At 55.8% G+C, this 19,311-nt stretch overlaps 5 protein-coding genes across 5 annotated transcripts; 3 read left to right on the top strand and 2 right to left on the bottom strand.

Annotated features, from left to right (window-relative positions):
- Positions 1 to 1,460: 1,460 nt before the first annotated feature.
- On the top strand, positions 1,461 to 3,728 carry NCS54_00041300 (AMP-binding domain-containing protein; the record flags this gene model as incomplete). The annotated part of the gene is made up of 3 exons (XM_053146065.1): positions 1,461 to 1,893; positions 1,973 to 3,566; positions 3,623 to 3,728. The coding sequence occupies 3 exons, from the start codon at positions 1,461 to 1,463 to the stop codon at positions 3,726 to 3,728; spliced, it is 2,133 nt and encodes a 710-aa protein (XP_053002040.1).
- Positions 3,729 to 4,359: 631 nt separating this feature from the next.
- NCS54_00041200 (Hypothetical protein) lies at positions 4,360 to 7,465 on the top strand (the record flags this gene model as incomplete). The annotated part of the gene is made up of 2 exons (XM_053146064.1): positions 4,360 to 4,620; positions 4,682 to 7,465. The coding sequence occupies 2 exons, from the start codon at positions 4,360 to 4,362 to the stop codon at positions 7,463 to 7,465; spliced, it is 3,045 nt and encodes a 1,014-aa protein (XP_053002039.1).
- Positions 7,466 to 8,245: 780 nt separating this feature from the next.
- NCS54_00041100 (Citrate/oxoglutarate carrier protein) lies at positions 8,246 to 9,308 on the bottom strand (the record flags this gene model as incomplete). Its single annotated transcript, XM_053146063.1, has 3 exons — positions 8,246 to 8,300; positions 8,357 to 9,029; positions 9,083 to 9,308. The coding sequence occupies 3 exons, from the start codon at positions 9,306 to 9,308 to the stop codon at positions 8,246 to 8,248; spliced, it is 954 nt and encodes a 317-aa protein (XP_053002038.1).
- A 1,867-nt stretch (positions 9,309 to 11,175) lies between these two features.
- Positions 11,176 to 12,867, bottom strand: NCS54_00041000 (Citrate synthase; the record flags this gene model as incomplete). Its single annotated transcript, XM_053146062.1, has 4 exons — positions 11,176 to 12,218; positions 12,280 to 12,473; positions 12,618 to 12,682; positions 12,757 to 12,867. 4 exons carry the CDS (start codon positions 12,865 to 12,867, stop codon positions 11,176 to 11,178), a joined length of 1,413 nt encoding a protein of 470 aa, XP_053002037.1.
- A 3,234-nt stretch (positions 12,868 to 16,101) lies between these two features.
- On the top strand, positions 16,102 to 18,679 carry NCS54_00040900 (Hypothetical protein; the record flags this gene model as incomplete). Its single annotated transcript, XM_053146061.1, has 7 exons — positions 16,102 to 16,221; positions 16,289 to 16,534; positions 16,579 to 16,662; positions 16,719 to 16,818; positions 16,922 to 17,906; positions 17,965 to 18,133; positions 18,185 to 18,679. 7 exons carry the CDS (start codon positions 16,102 to 16,104, stop codon positions 18,677 to 18,679), a joined length of 2,199 nt encoding a protein of 732 aa, XP_053002036.1.
- Positions 18,680 to 19,311: the final 632 nt, after the last annotated feature.

The raw sequence follows: 19,311 nt of genomic DNA, 5'->3' as shown, positions 1-19,311 counted from the left end.
GGGGAGACGAAGGATCATGTCATGAACCAGACAAGAAAAGAAAAAAAGAGGAGACGAGGCCGTGAAAGCTGGGGGAGATGGACAAGGGCATGTAGCGACAGCCAGTTAAAACCAGACAGATTGTCGAGATGGATGGGATCACGAGGAAGCCAAGCCATCAGATGAACTTGACAAGAAGTGCTCAGCCACATTGAATAGATTTGGGGAAAGGAAGAAATTCACATGAAACCGAACAAGACCCGACAAGACTGACTGGCCTTCACTCAAGGGTCAGAGAAGGGGGGGGACACGCCAGACTCTTTAAGACAAAGAACCATCTTCTGTTTGGACAGAAGACGGGAGGCATCAACTCCACTTTCTTGGTCTTGCAGCCTCCCTAGCGTCCGTTACGACCGACTCGGGGGGGAATGGGGAGCAACAGAGTGCTGACGGTGCGCATGTGCCACAGCATGTGTTTGTTGTACGACCCCATGTAATTCATTCACCAATATCTCTGTTTCTGGACGGGCATCCTCAGTCGCCTGTGTTTTTCTTCTGCACAAAAGCCACTGCGTCCACAGCGTGCGCAAGTGCTGACAAGCTGAAAAAAGAAGGGTGATACTGCGCGCTCCAAATGTCGTTGAGAGACTCAACAGCAGGCCGCAGTGAGACTTGACACGAGATACATACAGCGCTCTGCCGTCATGGTCATGGCAATGGCAATCTCATGGCGACCACCCCCGCATTCTCTCCATAACATGGACCCTCGCCAAGTCGTCTAGGGCGATTCAGTCCAGCGCCCATCTTGCCATCTCCAGGTCATGGCCTCGGCTCAAATCTCTGAATAAGGCCATGCCCGAGTCCTTTTCCTTCCCTCCGCCCATGCGACGACGGTTTATTGTCCTGTTCGCGACAAACCAGGCCGAATCAGCCAGTCACAGCGAGGCCAATTTCCCCATGCTTCGGGGACATGCAGAGGCCCGGCGTGCCCCCCCGTGCCCCAGTCCAGAGATGGATGGAGAAAAATCTGGGGCTGCCGAGGCACATGGGGTTTAAAGGTGCGGCGCCTCGGTCCCTCCTCTCCAAGCTTGACGTTGGAACCTTGGAAGCCGATGGCGTCGTCGGGGGCTTGGGTGTCCATTAGTACCAGTACCGTACAGTAGAGCTGCTCAAAAACCCAATCCCCTCCGATCCAGTCGCCGTCGTCTGTTTCTCTCTTGTTATTTTTCCCCGTGCCTCTCCCTCATCCCTTGCTTTGCTTGTCTGGGCCGTCCACGACAGTAGAACCTTCTCTCAAGGCATCATCGCCATTGTCCTTTTTGCTTCCTCCAAGTAAAAAGACCCAAGATCCAGGCTCCTTCCCAGCGTCCCCAGACTCTCCCATCGGCTCCGTGTCTTGTCTTGTCTCGCCTCGCCTTCCCGGGCCGCTTCCTCCGATCCATTCTCCAGCGTCGACCCGTCGACGACTCGCCCTCGCGACCATGGCGCCTCAGACAGAAAAGGACTATGCCGCCTTGTACAAGAAGCTCTCGACTCCTCCGCCCCCGGGCTCCCCCTACGGACTTCCGATCCCCGGCTCCGAGCGGCCCAACCGATCCCCCGTCTACCGGCACTGGGCCGTCCGCGACGGGCCTCTCATCACCACGCTAGAGCCCGAGGTGCACTCGACACACGACGTCTTTGAGAGGAGCGCCCGGAAGTGGCCCAATGCCAACTGTCTCGGCACCCGTCACTGGAACCCAGCTTCCCAGAAGTGGGAGGACAAGTACGACTGGCTCAGCTACGCCCAGGTCGACGCCCGGAGGAAGAACTTTGGCGCCGGCATTGTCGAGATCCACAAGGCCATCAACTACCCGGCCGACAAGTACGGCGTGGCACTATGGTCGCAGAACCGCGCCGAGTGGCAGATAACTGGTAAGACCTCCCCTCCCCCGAGCTCCGCGACACGGGCCGTCATGTGCGTGTAAATGTGAAGTCTAACATGTCTTGGTAGACCTCGGCCTTGTTTCTCAGTCTCTCTACTCCGTCTCCCTCTATGAGACACTCGGCCCTGACACAACCGAGTACATCATCAACCATGCCGAAGTCGCCTGTGTCGTCTGTTCTCTGCCTCATATCCCCGTCCTCCTCAAGATGTCGCCTCGCCTGCCCGGCCTGAAGCTCATCGTGTCTCTGGACCCTCTGGATCATGGCGAGCTGGCTTCCCACACCAAGGCTGCGGTTCTCAACGAAATCGCTTCTCATCATGGTATCCAGATTTTCTCCATGGCTCAGGTTGAGGAGATTGGTGCGAGGTCTGGACTTGCGCCTCGAAGCCCAAGCCCCGATGATGTGTGCACCATCAACTACACCTCTGGCACCACTGGTAACCCCAAGGGTGTTTTGATTACCCACAAGAATGCCGTGGCTGCTATTGCGGGTGGAAGAACCAACGGAAACATTGGTCCAGGTCCCAAGGACGTTCACATGTCGTATCTGCCTCTTGCGCATATCTACGGCCGTCTTATTGACCAGATCGCATTTTCTGAAGGCTCAGCCATTGGCTTTTTCCGAGGCGATATTCTCGGTCTGGTTGACGATATGAAGATTCTCCAGCCCACTGGCTTCATTTCTGTACCACGACTCTTCAACCGCTTCAACTCGGCTATTCGAACCGCCACCATTGAGGCTGACGGTGTCCGAGGCGCCCTGTCTCGGCGTGTCATCAACACCAAGAAGGCCAACATGCGAGCGGCGCCCGGCAAGGCCTCCAACTCACACTTCCTGTACGATAGAATCTGGACGCCCAAGGTCAAGGCCGCTGTTGGCCTCCAAAAGGCCCACAGCATGGTCAGCGGCAGCGCTCAGCTCGACCCCGATGTCCAGGAGTTCCTCCGCGCTGCCTTTGGCAACCACTTTGCCCAGGGATTCGGCATGACGGAAACGTATGCCGTCGGAACCATCCAAGCACGAGGCGACTTTACCCTCGGCAACATTGGTGGCCCCATGTGCTGCGTTGAAATTTGCCTCGAGTCGGTGCCAGAGTTTGATTACACGGTGGATGACAAGCCCAACCCGCGCGGTGAGCTCCTGCTACGCGGACCCGTCATCTTCCGCGAGTATTACAAAAATGAGGAGGAGACCAGCAAGACGCTCGATCCCGACGGATGGTTCCACAGCGGTGATATCGCCGAAGTCGACAAGATGGGCCGCTTCAAGATCATCGACCGTAAGAAGAACGTGCTGAAGCTGGCCCAGGGCGAGTACATCTCCCCCGAGCGCATCGAAAACGTCTACATGGGCAGCACCAACCTCATCACCATGGCCTACGTCCACGGCGACGGCACTCAGTCGTCGCTGGTCGGAATCTTTGGCATCGACGTGGAGAACTTTGCGCCGTTCGCCAGCAAGATTCTGCAGGAGACTATCGCCCCCAGCGAGGTTGCAGCTCTCCGGGAGGCGGCCAACAACCCCAAGGTGAAGGCCAAGTTCCTCAAGCTCCTGGATGACATTGGTCGCAAGCACAAGTTTAATAGCTTTGAGAAAGTGCGCAATGTCCACCTCGAGATTGACCCCTTTACCATCGACAATGGGTTGTTCACTCCTACGTAAGTTTTTACCCCAAAAATGACGTTTACTGGCTGGCTAACAAAGTAAAAAATAGGCTGAAGCTGAAGCGTCCTCAGACGGCCAAGGCTTTCCGGGACCACCTGGACCGCTTGTACGAGGAGCTCAACGCCCAGGAACCTACTGGCAAGAGCAGGCTGTAAGATAGCAAGTTGTAGAGGGCTTAAACATTTTATTTTGGCGTCAGAGGGCCATCGAGGATATAGTGTGTATGTTAGGAGGTAGTTAGCGACTTGACCTTGTATATGACTGAAATACTACCACCATATTGAACTGATTCCAATTGACAACGAATCCGCATGTAAATGTCAGGCTTCGCACCTGGGGGAATGCCTGCTTGACTACTCACTTAAAGACCGTGTTTCTTTCATTAATTCATATTTAAAAGACAATTCAAACCTGAAGCTATTATTCCTAGAAATAGTTATAAATACAGCTAAAGGGAGCAGGTTTTATTATATAACTACTAAATAGCATCTTTTACTTATAATATAGTTATATACTACTAATAGCTTTAAAAGACCTTATAAGCTAGTATTAGATAAACTTTATAAGTATTAGCATTTTAATGAGTCGGGTTAAGATTTTTCCGCCTTCTATACCCACTAATCCCCATGCTTAGGCCCTTTAGCTGCCTGGTAACCTCGCAACCTCCGCTAAACGGGGCGATGTGGTAAGTGAACTCTTCCAGCCTCTGCTATTACCTCTTGGAACGCGTGGAATCGGCCTATCTTGGCCCTCTTTACATATCCAAGCTGTCAGGCTTTTTCCCCAATGAGTTTCGGGCTAACAACGACTATTACCAGGCCATTCAACGACGGTGGTGGCCGTCCGCCTGTGGTGCCGCTCTCGCTGTTAACCACTATTCCGCCGCCCCGCGACGAACCACCCCAAAAGCGCCGTCGCGTCGATCACAGCGAGACGCGTTGGAGACCCGTCAAGGACTGTCTAAACCAACAAGTCGTACCACACGTCAGCAGAGCCATCGGGACACTGTCAGCGAGTGTTTACCGCGTCAATGACATTGCGATAGGGGTACGGAGAGGCCGCAGTCAGGGCATGTGGGTTAGAGTTTGCTAACAAAGGGTCTATCTAGACGCTCACCGAACTCACCGGGAGCAACTTCTTTCGCACGCGATGGGACGAGACGGGCGGTTATCTTCTTCCGCAGGATGAGGCCTGGCTGGGGGCGCAGGCGCGCGACTGCGTCAAGAGGCTCGCGGCAACGGGAGTAGGTGTGACAAAGGATGAGGTTACGGAGAGGGTGGCTAACGAATCAAAGGAATACCACCATCAACCTACACCTTCAAATACAAAACCAGCGACAATAATCACCGAAATACCGAAGCCTCTTGCTGTGCCTACACCCCCTACGAAACCCTCCATACCATTTGAGAACCTTGAACCACCACCCTACAAGCCCCGAGAGCGGTGCGAGCCAAAACCCAAGAACCGATTTTACCAGCTCGACGCACGCCCATATCGAACAGCAGCAGACCGCAAAGCCATCGAGCAGGGGGCAAAGAAGCCGGTGAGGGTTAATAGAACGGTCGTCTCACAACCCACCGCCTACCATGTCGACTTCACCGCCCAAGAAGTTGCCGAAATCGCCAAATGTCTTTCAGCGTACGAAACAATACCCGTCCCAGCGACATATGAAGCGCTCGCGCAACGATGTATGAAATACAACATCCCAACATTGGTCGGAAACAGCATCAAGGGGAGGTCTATTGAGGACATTCGCAACTTCTGCTCGGACTTGCTGGCGGGACAGGCCACATCCCCTAACGACCTCCGAGTGTTGTCATTAAGTGAAGGACCTAGCAAACAGCAGGCCCAAACGAAACGGACCAGCCAACTTTCGTCACTGCTCTTAGCGCGCGAGCTGTACGGAAACAAGGGCTTTCACCGAACGAGAAGATACGTCAACTTTCAGAACGAGTTCAAGACATTGCGCGAGGACGAATTCGAGGTGGTGGCCGAGTTCACCAACTGCGCGGGCGATATCACGACTAGCGCATGGGTTTCCAACAACAGCTTTCTCTGCGGAACCACTGCGCATTCCGATACACACAACCAACAATATAACAAGCCAGGCAACCTGCTCCTCTGTTCTACGAGCAAGGGCACATTGCGCGCCTTTCCCGACCACCGAATACCGCGGCCACATGTGGAAAAGGGAGAGAATTCTACAGAGGCGATGCGCCGAAGTCAGGACCCATGGCTATACTCGTCAGTCGTGTCATCAGATTACGACCAGCTTAATGATCTGGCCTACACTTCGAGCTTTGACAAGACGGTCAAAGTGTGGAAGGTCGACCCGAATGGCGAGGATATGGAGGCCATCGCAACGTGGCAGCACACTGGCAACGTCAACTTTGTAGCTGCCGCAAAAGATGGATCCGGCCGCGTAGCCACAGCCGCAGACTCGCCCACGGATGCTGTGCGAGTTTACACCGTCAACAAGAACAACATTGCCGACAGCCCATACCAGACCTTTTCTTGCTCACGAACTGACGCTGATGGCTCTGACAAGTGGGCTTACTTTCCAGCAACCATGCAATGGGGACGAGCACCAGGAACACAGCATTTGCTTCTCGTTGGATATTCCCCTCGTAGCCGCAGTGGCGACGATCACGACATTCCCGAAGAGAAGAGAAACTCTGGAGAGATTACACTATGGAATGCCGCGGAAGGTCGTCGCATCCCTGTCATGACAGCCTCAACGGCAAACGTCTTTGAAGTCGCATGGCACCCGAATCTGCAACGCTTCATCATCGCCACCACGCCCACAGGTCTGAATGTAGTTGGCCACAAGATCCGGACGCAGGTGCATGTCTTCCAGCGCGATAGGGAGCGCGCGGATGGGGGATATGGTCAGTTCCAGGCACTAGACTGCTATGCCTCAGATATTAACGAGCTTACCATCCTGCCAAACTCGGTCACCCACGCTTATGTCACCGCTGCGTGTACCGATGGCAAAGTATATATATGGGACACGGCACAAGGCGACAAGCCGATCCACACCCTCCGGCACGGGAAGCCGATAGAGGAATACTACGGCGACCGAGAAAAGGAGGACACCGGCGTCAAGTTCACAGCATGGGGCTCCTCGCCGGATCGGTTCTACACTGGATCCAGCGACGGCGTCATCAAGGTCTGGAACGTGCGCAAGGGGAAAAAGCCCTTTGTGCGAGACGTCCTCACGGCTCCCGGTCCGATCGCCTATGGCGGATTCTCCCCGGATAACTCCAAGCTCGCCATCGGAGACGCGACGGGCCGCGTCTTTGTCCTCTCGGTGGACGAGCGCGACACGCCAGAGTCGCACTTCATGACCCTCCCCGGGACCGATCGGCGAATCCGCCGACCGAAACCCCTCATCCCGCACCCTGAGCCGGACCCACCCGGCGCCGACTCGGACGACGACGCCATGTCCGACTCCGACCTCTCCGACTGCGACATCAGCACCTACACCCGCCGCACATATCTCGACACCAAACAGCTTTCTCTAACAAATAACCCTGTCATCGGTGCCGTCCAGGGACCTGATTATGCCTCGACGGGCTTCTTTCGCCGCGATGCGCACCTTGACAGCGACCCGTCACTACCCCTCCTCGCCGACTTTGAGCGCCAGCAGCAAGACAGCGAAGCCGCTAGCCTCGGCGGTCGGCGCCGCTCCGTGCGTCGGGTCAAGCAACCAGGACCCCCGGATGAGTGCCTTCAAGCCGCCCACGCTCAGAATCAGAGCCGAGATTTAGATATAGGCCAGCTGCCGGGCGAGGAGATGGATGAGCTCGTCAAAGCTGGTGCATTGCTTACTGTCGAGGAGGATTGGGGGTTTAGATATGAGGAGATGCCCGATGGGCCGCTTGGTGTTTAGGACACCTCATGTTAGGATTACATATCACGGCTCAGTGTGGCCGGTTAACGCTTGTAGTGATGACTATCTCTTGCTAATAAACACACATTGCTATAAATCATAATTGACATGTTCGTAACTGGGTCGCTAGCCAACAGTCTAGCGAGATATAGATGACCCCCACCCCGGATGGAGAAACGAACCCACACGACCCTTTTCCACGAACGTTTGCTACTTGGGTCCATCAGCTCTGCCTACCGGGTAACCTGCGTTAATAGATCTCCGACCTCGCCCTTGATCATTCCGGGACGGCCCGACAGCCGCGGTTGAGCTTCCGACCTCGCTCCGGAGGCCAGAATAGCCTCCGTTCTCAGTTCAGTGGTTGTTGAATGAGCTCAAGGCCTAGGTTCTGGTCGATGCATTCAGTGAGAGAGGATGAAAGCAATGGCAACAGTATAGCTGTTTCAGCCATGAGCATGCACGTCGCGAATAGTTATGCTACTACTACAGCTCCTGCATACGTCGGGAGCTACCAAAGCTACCCCAATGCGACTGCGAGTGAAACGCCATGACAAGATGCGCACATGTTTTCCGTCTATTTTGACCAACCCATAGGGCTGAGAGCTCGTCTACAGCTAGAGATCACACAGTAAAAGCATACAGCATACGCGCGTCTCCCTGATACAGGACATGACCGACCCGCATCACTCGTTACATGAACCCAAATCCAAACCCATATAGAACTGACGACCCATATATAAACCCCCTTTGAGCCATGTTATAACGCTCCCCTAACGCCTTCTAATGCTTAGCAGTAACCGCATCGCCGGTCAGCTTCTCGACGTAAGCCTTGGCCCTGTGGTTGAGTTGGATTAGTATATAGCCGAGTTGATTGGCTGCGGGGAAACTCACATGTCACCAAACGCAACCATGCAGACCGTCTGCCAGATACCCAGAGAGATACGGGGGGTGATGCCACGGTAGAGACCGCGGACACCGTTGGTCTCGTAGATGTACTTGAAAGTGTTGCCAACCGTCATCTTCTTGGGACGGTTGGGGTCCTCCTTCTTGCTCTGCATCTCAACGCGGATGACCTCGATGGGCTGGTTCCAGGCGCTGAGACCACCACCGACGGCGCTGGCAATGACCTTTTCGCCAGCAGAGAGCTTCTCACCCTCCTTCTTGCCAGTGGCGGAGCGGATCCAGCCCTCGGCGAGACGGCTCAGACCGAAGCGGCTACCCCAGTTGGTCATCTGGCGGATAGCGACGGCGTTGACACCCTTGTTGATGCCACGGATACCCTCCTTGCGGTAGATGTCGCCAAAGGTCTGGAAGGTAGAGGGGGGCTTGACACCGGTGGCGGCGATCTTGTGCTTGGTGATCTCGACCGTCTTCATGCAGGTGCAGAAGCCCATGGTGGCATAGGCCTGAGCGACACCACCGGTAATACCACCGATGATGCCACCGCCAAACTCGGAGGCGCCAGCGACGCGGGCGTAGTACTCGGCCTCGGAGGCGACGAAGAGAAGGACGGCGCCCTTGGTGGAAGCTTCGATCCAGGCCCAGGGGATGAGACCTTGGTAGACTCGAGGGGGGTTAGCGAACAAGCAGCCAGGAGAAAGGAGATGATCGACTTACAGCCCAGAGGACCACCGCGGGACCAGACGCGTCCCAAAGCCTTGGCCATGCCGTCACCTCGGTTGGCAGCCATGGTAGTCTTGACGACCTCGAGAGGCTGACCCAGGGTGGTCACCTCGAACATGTTGAGGCCAGCGCCCAGCAGCAAGTTGGAGAACTTGATGGGCTTCTTCTCCAGCTTCTTGTCCCCAATGGGGCCGGGAAGGTCGGTACGGATGGCAGCCATGACTTTGGGATGTGTCGCAGAATGAGGGCCCTGACCAAGGGAAAAGGGAGCTTCTTCGCAAAAAAAAAAAGGTGTTGGAGGAGGAAAAGTATGTAGGAGGGAGAAGGGGAAGCGGAGGGTGGGAAGCTAGAGGCGTGCGTGGAAACTTGCCAGGGTGGGGGGGAAGGCCAATGGGCAGTGAGTGGCCGTGGGAGGGATAAAATGTGCTGAGTCAGACAGCAACAATACAAGCAAAAGAAGCAAGTTGAAGCAAAAAAGTGATGAGCTACCTGTGCAACACACCTAGCTAGTACAAAAAAATAATGCTTGGGGGAACACTGCGATCGGGATGGGCGCCCGAGTACGGAGGCGTTGAGGATCCGAGGGGTGAGGGGGGCCGCAGAGACAGAACTGCGGAGGGAAGACCGAGGTTGGAGGGCTACGCGAAAACCCGGGTCGAAGGGGGAGGGGGATACGATTCAAGGGATTTGCACGTGTCTTTTTTTGTTTCCTGGTGTTGTTGCTCTGTTCTTTTGCACAGGGGAAACCTTGCTTGGCACGATTTACTTGTCGATGCTGTTCAACACGAGATGAATTGGTTTACAGGATAAAAATGGGAGTAGATTTCCATCTCAGGGGATGTTGAACCTTATACCCCAAAGAGGCAAATACTGGCTGACCCCTATCTGAGTAAACATTTGGCGTACAGTAGGTTGAGAAGATGGATGGAAGCCGAGATTTCGGGTGAGATAAGATCCATCTCGAACTATCAGCCCATGTGAAATCCGGGGGTGGGTGCGCGTGGTGCAAGATCCATCAGTTACCGACAGGAGGGATTAGATAGATGCCGACATGATGCGAAAAATGGCTTGTGATAGCGGAGGTCTTGCTCTCTGAAGCTCCCCAGAAGCTTCACGGCCGTTCTAGACTTGCTATTCCTTTTTACTTGTGACCGTTTGTTACTTTGATGACAGTTGCTGATCCGAGTTACTTCTAAGCCTGACCTCAGCCAGGAATAGACACACACAAACCTTCAGCCTCTGTCAATCCAACGTCAGTCACCTCAATCATCACGAAACCACCAAAAAAGGAGAAGCCAGCCTCTTCCATCCTTCAATTACCTCTTTAGGTATCAACCTCAGCCACCGCCTCCGAAATCCAACACAACAAACAGCTTCTCTCTATCCCCCCCCTGCCAGGAGCTGAGCCCATCCATCGAATTAGGACCCTCGTCCCCTCAACGCCCCTCCACCTTTCTGTACCCAACTGCTGAGTGTTGAGCAACCCCCTGAACCACCCCCGGATTCCATCGGTGCAATCTCTCACCGAGCCCACGTTTTTTTTTTTTTTTTTGTTTCTGTTTGCGACGACAAGGGCCCTTTTTTCTCGCTCTTTTGGAGGGGAAGCTTTTGGGGCCAAAGAAAGGCCTGTGCGCGAGCTCTCATGGACGGTACTTACGCCTGGCTTGATCCAAGTACCGATGGCTCAGGTACCGTTGAATTGAAGCTTTGGGGTCAACGCCTGCGCACCAGTCAAAATTTAAAGACATGGCGGACGCCATCGCGGGATGGTAAGTGATCGGCACACAATCCGTTTTGCATCAACGGCCATGATATAGTAAATTAGAATTCAATAATTCATGCTTCACAAGGCCTTCAATTAATTCACTCTTCACGGTCATCCACAATGTAGGCAGAATAGTAAAGCTGGAAATCATTTCATTTCAATCGCCGCTCCTGCGACGACTTCTCATTACCAAACGAAAACAGTCCCGTTGTATTTTACAAGTGCCACCGAGTTGGCAATCCATTCTGCCCATCTCCTGGCTGTCCTCCTCGTATTCCACAACATGCCGTCCTCGTCCTTTTCCCCTTTTGCTTTTATCCCCTTACAGCTTCTTGACGAGCTCGATCCACTTCTCAGTGGAGAAAGACTTGGGTCGCTCAATGGGAGCACCGAAGGCGCGGTCGATGATGAGCTGGGGAAGGACACCAATGGCGCGCGACACACCGAAGAGGACGGTGTAGTAGTTGGCCTCGGTGAGACCGTAGTACTGGAGGAGGACACCAGAGTGGGCGTCGACGTTGGGGTAGGGGTTCTTGGTCTTGCCGTGCTCGGTGAGGACCTTGGGGGCGATCTTGTAGACCTGGCTGACGAGCTTGAACATGGGGTCGTCGGGCATCTTCTGCTGGGCAAAGGTGCGCTGGGCGGTGTAGCGGGGGTCAGTCTTGCGGAGGACGGCGTGGCCGTAGCCGGGGACGACGCGGCCGGCGTTGAGGGTGGACCAGAGGTAATCGGTGATGGCCTTGTCGCTGAGGTCGTCGCCAATCGACTTCTTCATCTCGGTAAGCCAGTTGAGCACCTCCTGGTTGGCCAGGCCGTGCAGGGGACCGGCAAGACCGTTGAGACCGGCAGCCAGGGAGAGGAAGGGAGAGCTGAGAGCGCTGCCGACGAGGTGGGTGGTGTGGGCAGAGACGTTGCCACCTTCGTGGTCAGTGTGGATGGTCAGGTACAGACGCATGAGCTCAACAAAGTCAGCGTTGTCGCCGAAGCCGAGCTGGTTAGCAAAGTTGAAGGAGTAGTCCTTGTCCTTCTGGATGGGAGCGACCTTGCCACCCTTGAAGACGTTCTGGTAGATGCGCGAAGCAATGTTGGGGAGCTTGGCAATGAGGTCCATGGAGTCCTCAAAGGTGTAACCCCAGTACTCCTTCTTGTTGATACCCTTGGCGTAGGCCTTGGCGAAGCTGGAGGTGTGCTCGAGAGCGGTCACGGCCAGAGAGAACTGGGCCATGGGGTGGAGGTCGGTCGGGCAGTGGTCGATGAGCTCCTCGACGAACTTGGGGAGGTCGGAGCGGGCAGCCCACTCGGCGGAGAGGTCGCGGACCTGCTGCTCGGTGGGAACCTCGCCGGTCAGGAGAAGCCAGAAGAGACCTGAAGGGTTCGACGTTAGCACACAATGGCACGCGCACATACACAACTCATGTCTACTCACCCTCAGGAAGAGGCTCCTTGCCACCGGGAGCCTTGGGGAGAACCTCCTGGCACTCGGGGATGGTCTTGCCACGGAATCGGATACCCTCCTCAGCGTCGAGGACGGAACCCTCCCAGACGAGGGCCTTGATGCCACGGGCACCACCGTAGACCTGGTCGAGGGTGACCTTGTCGACAACCTTGGAGCCATGCTCCCTGTACATGCATGTCAGCTCGAGTGCTCAATATTTTTGATGCTCACATGCTATGCCGGCGCTGAAAGCACATGCCCGTGCTTCACGTTCCGAACATGGCCGAGCGTCGGCCAACAATAAGCCGAGGGAGGGGAATGCGACTGACTTTCGGAGGGCCTTGACCTGCTCAATCTTCTCGGGCAGCAGCTCGGCGAATCGCTCCTTCAGGGTCTATGAGGGATCACTGTCAGCGTCTGCCGCGCACACATACAGGGAGCCATTGGGCTCGGGGACAGCAAGCTTACCTGGGTCTTGGCAGAGTAGCATCGCACAGCGTTGAAGGCAGAGCCATTGACGGGAGAGGAGCGGAGGGTAGCCCGCAGGGCAGCGTTGCTGAGACGGGTAACAGAAGCCATTGTGAGAGGATGTGATGATGCAAAGAAGAGGAGCAGATCAAGTGGCGGAGGTGCCGGGAGAGGAAGAGGACGGTATATGAGAGGAGGGGAGAAAAGGTTTAAGGGGAGGACGAGGTTAATAAAAAGGCGCAGGTTCGACCTGGACGGGAGCCCGAGGAGAAAAAAAATACCTGCTTTTTTGGTTCAGGCATGTCCCGCCCCGGCCGAAGACATTACCATTGATCCATACACCTACACCTACAGCACACCTACGTACAGTACTTGGCTGCCCGTGACCCTCTCAACGCCTCCTCCTCCTCTCAACCTACCTCGGGGGCCGGGGGGACGGGGCCCGTGAAGCATGGAGACAGCCAAGGCCCCGTGGAGCGGAGCTCAGCAGCGCAGCGTGGAGCGCCAGGTAACGGGACTTGCGGGGCGGGAATTGCAGGTTTCTTCCAGGGACGGGCATGCTACAGGGGTCTAGGCAATTTTTTTTCCCTCTGCCACTGGGCCTCAGGGCTGCCTCTTTTCTTTGGTCATGCTGCAGCCGATTTGCAAGGGGGGGTTTCTGGGGACAGCCAGTGAGTGCCCTCCAAGGCCATCCAGGGCATGGGTTGCGGAACTGGCCTTCGCGGGGACACCTTGACAGAGTACCAGATGAGGAAATGTATCTTGTATCGTTTCGTTGCACGTAGGAGAATTTGCGCCCAGCCCAGTTCAATCCAATCCGATCCATGATGGCATCCAATCCCTCGTCTCGCTAGGTTGTTACCGAGCCATACAGACCTCCCTCCTCTGACGTGCCTAGCTCCCCATTCCGTCATCAATTGCTACCGACTTTTCCTGACCTCTCTGTCCCGGACCTACATGTCCACCTGCCCTCCTTGCTGTCTCTGTTTTTTTTTTTAGTGAGGTTGCACAGTCCTCAGTCAAGGATTATTGCCGCGGCTGCACCACCCCCAACCTGCGAGCCCCAAAATTTCCGTCCAATCCATCTGGTCTGCCCCTCGACGCCTCCTCCAATTCGACGCCGTCCCCCAAGTGACCGAGACGCGGCCCCAACAGCTTTCCAGCGGTTTCCCGTCTGGGGTTTGTGTGTGTGTTGGCCTGTCGGCAAAGGGAGAGGGAGGAGGGCTGGATCTTGAGGGCTTGCGCCTGCAGCCCTGAGGAACAGGAGGGTGTTCGTGTGCTCTCCCAAGAAAAAAAGAAGCGAGCATTTCATCCTACGTAATCCTACGCAGTGCAGCTCAGGAGCTTGCCGTAGCGAGACTCACCGGGGCAGAAGAAGAAACGTGACGGTGCATTCAAGATCTTGCTGACCAGGTCCCCCCGTTGCGTTGCCCTCGCGACTCCATCATGACAACCTACAGTACCCAACTGCGCCGTACCGGTACATCCTGTTTGCGCCCGGGGTGCAGCAACCACTGGAGGGCATCCCGTCCTGCTCCATCATTTTTCGGTTATGCCTCTGGGCTCCATTGGCAGACCGAGAATTGATAAGAGCACCGCCCGCCCCCTTCGAACGAAGAAGTGGAGATGTTCTCCTTCGTTCATGCTTCGGGGGACCTCGGCCACATGTCGTCCTGCTGCGACGTAGCGTCGCGGTTTGGCTTTGACGTCAGATGGGTTCCTACTAACGTCGCAGGGAAGCAGCGTGGACGTGACGGAGCTCGTCGAATGGCTGGCCAATCCCGCCCTCCATGGCCCCCAGCGGCGGGCCCAGAGCAAGCAGCCAAGCACGCTGTGTGGACAATCTTGGAGTGGAGGGCGTCCGGATCTCCCGTACCCCATTGCCGCCGCCGGGCCTCCGAAGGGCCCTGCGGCGCTGGCTCGGAGTGCCGAAGTCCCCTCCATCCGGACAGACATCCCATCCAGCGTAGCTGGCTGACCGTGAGGAGAAGCGAGCTCTCGATTGCCCCTCACGTTCTCCGATTGTCCTAGCTGCCGTGGTCTAAAAGAGGCAGACGTTCCCCCAATCCGATCTGAAAATGTCGTGCCCTGATTGTCGACAGGCACTGGTTCCAGGACAAGGTCTCCGATCACCCGGTCAGCTCGGCAGTCTCGCAGTCACAGATAAGTCGTCATTGTCGGCTATTCCTCCAACCTCCCTGAACTCGGTAATCAATTGGCTTTTACTTGTTGCCTCCGCGCTTGCCAGTCTCCAACAGAGACGCTCGTCGTGTATCGTGGGCCCTGTCCTGTACGATTCCATTATTAATTATCAGCCATGCGTCTCACGGGGCGCCTTGTGGCCCAGGCCGTCCAGGACATCCTTGGCTCTTTTCTCTTCGGTGAACGATGACCGAGCGCTATTAAAACAACGCACTTCTCTCTTGTCCTTACCTCGTAGGCAGGCTCGGCCGAAATTCGCGCTCTGACGGGATTGCCTTGCCCTTTGCAGGGTCGTCGTTTGTCGTTGTTGTTAATCTGTTAGTCAGTGCTGGATCGATCGCCAAAAGAGGCGTCTCTCGGCATCAACGCGGATATACGGCGCAACTACCCTTTGAGTAACAGTCCGTCTATGATTCACGTGACCGCCCCCCCCTCTCAAACAAACTGCAAGATTTTCACACCTGAGCTGCCTCAGGTGCCGTTTCGGAGAAACCACGGCAAGTGGGAGAACGAAGGCTGCCTCTGACCAACCGCGGCTCTCAACACGTGCTCCATCTGTCATACTCCTCGCATCACCTTTTCTTCCTCCCTCCTCATCACTCCATCATCGTCACCTCACGACGACCATCAGACACAGCATCAACGACGACGACGCCCATCAAGGCAACAGCAGCCAGCATCGGCGCTCTATTCTTGTGCACTTTTCTCGACATTGTCTAGTACTGACGGCCATCTGTTAGACGGTCTGGGTTGGCTTTCGCCGCTGCAGATCACTCAGCATCTTGTGACCTCGTCGCGCTCCTGACGCAACAGTAGAAGAGCTTTTCTCTCGCGCAAGTCGTACCGTACCGTACTCCTGAGGTCTGCCTTCTATCGTATCTGCAACGCAGACTTTTTGCTCTCGTACACTTCACCAGTCGCGATCGCGTAAAAGGGTTCTGAACTTTCGTACCAAACAACGCGGCCAAAAAAGAAACACCGCACTGGGGAAATCTCTTCTCGTCTCTGCTCTCCCGTGCTACAGGCTTCCGCCAAGGCGTGGTTTCGCCCATATCTGGACATCTCCGCCCCTGATCTCGTCTTCCCTGGAGTGCATATTGAGGCATCGCGCGTAGCTCGTCGGCGACTACAGTTCCTGACAACATGGCGTCCGCAGTCGCGGATCTGGAGGTCGGCCTCCAGGCAATGCTCAACCTAAAGCCGCCAGGCGTTTCCGGATCTCGCATTACCAGCCTGACATCGCTTTGCGTGTCCAACATCCAGGTAAGATTCTCCACCAAGCTGCTTCTCGTGTTTGCTCCGCAGCCTCTGACTCGTCTTGCTTGCACAGTCCGAATCGGTTCTCATCCAAAAGATCTACACACACTTCAAGAAGGCTCCAGGAACACACAAGTTGGGGGTACTCTACGTCGTAGACTCTGTAACCCGGAAATGGCTCGAACAGGCCAAGGCTCAGGCACAGGCAATAAACAGCTCTGCCCAGGATGGAACCTATGCCGCTGGCGTCCATCGAGTGACGGAACTCATGCCCGTTTTGATGAATGACATCCTGCAAACCGCCCCGGAGGAACAAAAGGTACGCATCTTTGAAACTTGCATTGCAACATTACCCTTCTGTAGCTGGCATCGAGTACCATGTGCCGCAATCCGTGGAGCGCCGTCAAAGGCGCTGCTACGAGCCCGTCTCGTTTCATGACCTACTCGGTCCCGTATCGTCTCGTCTTGTTTGGATCGTAACTCACATATCGCGCGGCGTGCAGGAAAAGATTAAGAAGCTTCTTGATATCTGGGAGAAGGGACAGACGTTCCCCATGCCAATGATTGAGTCTTTCAAGGAAAAGCTCAATGCACCACCACAGAGTACGTTGTCCCTCGGACGGCATCACGTCAGGGTCTACACCTTGACGCTGCTGCTGTGCTGCTTGAGGAGAGGATATCCCATCTAACCATTGTGACGCTGCAGACGAATCGACAACTCCCCCCGGCAGCCCACCTCCAAGTGTGCTGGCCTCATTCCAGGGCCACTCGACTGCTCCTCCAGCCGCCCCAGCTCCCCCGGCCCCCAATGGTTCTTCCATCCTGGAGGCTCTGGCCAATATTGCACGACAGAACACCAGTGCTCCCCCGGCCGGCGCTCCCCTTCCCGCCCCTACGGCATCGTATAGTCTGCCGGCTTCTGGGCCGCCGCAGCCAGTATCATCGGCTCTGCCGCCCGTGTCGTATCCCCCGACCTCGCAGCCTGTGAATGTGCCGTCTCTTCCTTTCGGCCTCCCGCAGATGCCGGTCCACAGTGCCCTTCCAGGTGCTCTACCCAACAATGCGAGTAATCCGCCCAACCCAGTTGGCGGGGCCGTGCCCGGGGCGCCCATTCCCGGTGCTTCGGCCCCTGGCCTAGGCCTTGATCCCAACACCCAGCAGCAGATTCTCTTGATCAAGGCGCTGGCTGATCAAGGCGTTCCGTTTGATAAGATTCCCGCCCTGATCCAGAGCATGACCTCGGGCCCGGGAGCGGCACCGGGAGCGGCCTCTCCGGGCCAGCAGCATCTCCCTCTGCCCCAGAACTCTCATGTTCCCGGTCAACCTGCATGGGGTGGCCCATCGGGGAAGCCAGATGAATCACGTGACCGAGACTATGCCCATGTAAGATCTCCCCCCAGATATCATGGACGATCTCGATCAAGATCTCCGGACCGTGGCTGGGGTGCCCGAGGCTCGCCTCGCAATGGACGTGACCGGATGGAGTACGGACGTGAGTCGCCCAACCGTGGGCGTCACGATGACCGACGCGGAGGCGACTACCGCCAGCGAAGCCCTCACGGACGCCGTGGCCGAAGCCCAAGCCCGCCTCGCGACCTTAGCCAGGGCGAGAAATGGATTGAGTACGATCCGACTCTTCCATCTGGACACATCAAGGTGTACAGTCGAACCCTGTTCGTGGGTGGAGTAAAGTGAGTACAGTGCCAGTCTTGGATGCGTCGGACACTATGTTTGCTAACCATGGATCAGCTGCCCCGAGAGCGAATTGCGCAGCATCTTTAGCCGCTATGGCACCGTGCAAACCTGCATCGTCAACAAGGAGAAGCGGCATGCCTTTGTCAAGATGCTCACACGGCGTGATGCCGAGAGTGCCAAGGAGGGCACTGAGGAGTCAAGAAACCAGACCCTGCTTCTTCGTGTAAGTATCTACCCGTTCCCGACGCTATGACTCGAGCTAACAGTTCCCGAGACTCGCTGGGGTGTTGGTTTTGGTCCCCGAGACTGCAGCGACTACTCGACGGGTATTAGCATTATCCCCATCCACAAGCTGACCGAGGCCGACCGCAAGTGGATGCTGACGGCCCCCTTCGGCGGCAGCGGCGGACGTCCCATCGAGACAGGCCTGTGCGTGGAGGAGCCCGATATTGAAATAGGAGCTGGTGTTTCATCCAAGGCCATCAGCCGACGCATGCAGACCGACAAGGGCGGTAGCAACGGACCCAAGTCGACCCGCAACCGGGATGATGACCTCACCCGATGGCGCCGGAGCCGAGAGAACGGCGGCAACCAGAACGGCGGCAACCAGAACGGGGCCCACCACCGACGGGACGATCGCCGGGACGGCCCTAGGGACAACCACCAGGGCATGTCGGCGGGATTCCCATTCGGCATCGGCACCCTGCCCAACGGCATGCCCAGCTTCCCGGCAGGCTTTGCATTCCCCGATCCCAACTCCGGCAAGTAAGCGGAGGAGGGGAGTTTTGAGAGTTGCGCGCAGTTACCTACTACCTATGTGATACCCCAAGGGCAAAAAGGAAAACGGGAGGACATTTGTGTTTTTTTGGCTTGGTTTCTCTGGTCTATCCTGATCCTTGAAGGAGGGAGACGATGATGATTGGCGTTGGTGGCGTGGCTGGCATCTTGTTGCATTGAGCAAGCAAGCAAGCAATCGATGGCGAGTCGGCAGTTTGCCCATTGGTACAGAGGGAGCCATCTAGGCTTCATGAGATGAGATGAGATGAAACTCGCGGTAGAATTAGTAGCAGCGAAAGCTACAGCATAAAAAGTCTTTTGGAATTTCAATGGTTGTTTAAGGTGTTTCAGTATGTGATGTCTTTTGAGCGAGATGCCTGGCAGAATGGTCATTTGTAGTCCATTATATCTCCGGTGATAAGCTCATGCCTTGTTCGTTCGTTCGTTCGTGCTCGATAGCTACAATCATCTAGCTCTGTGTGTGTTCCATTTGTAGTCGCGGATGTGTACGGTGATGCTTCGTGGTGTTGTCTCTGTGACGAGCACACTCAACACTCGTCGATGGCGATGTGACATTGACCTTTCTGGGGGTCTATACATGAATTGAATCATTCTCTTATTGGT

This window comes from Fusarium falciforme, chromosome 1 (assembly GCF_026873545.1).
Source record: "Fusarium falciforme chromosome 1, complete sequence".
NCBI classification, from domain to species: domain Eukaryota; kingdom Fungi; phylum Ascomycota; class Sordariomycetes; order Hypocreales; family Nectriaceae; genus Fusarium; species Fusarium falciforme.
Note: the sequence above shows the minus strand (reverse complement) of the source record. Positions and strands in the feature narration are given on the sequence as shown.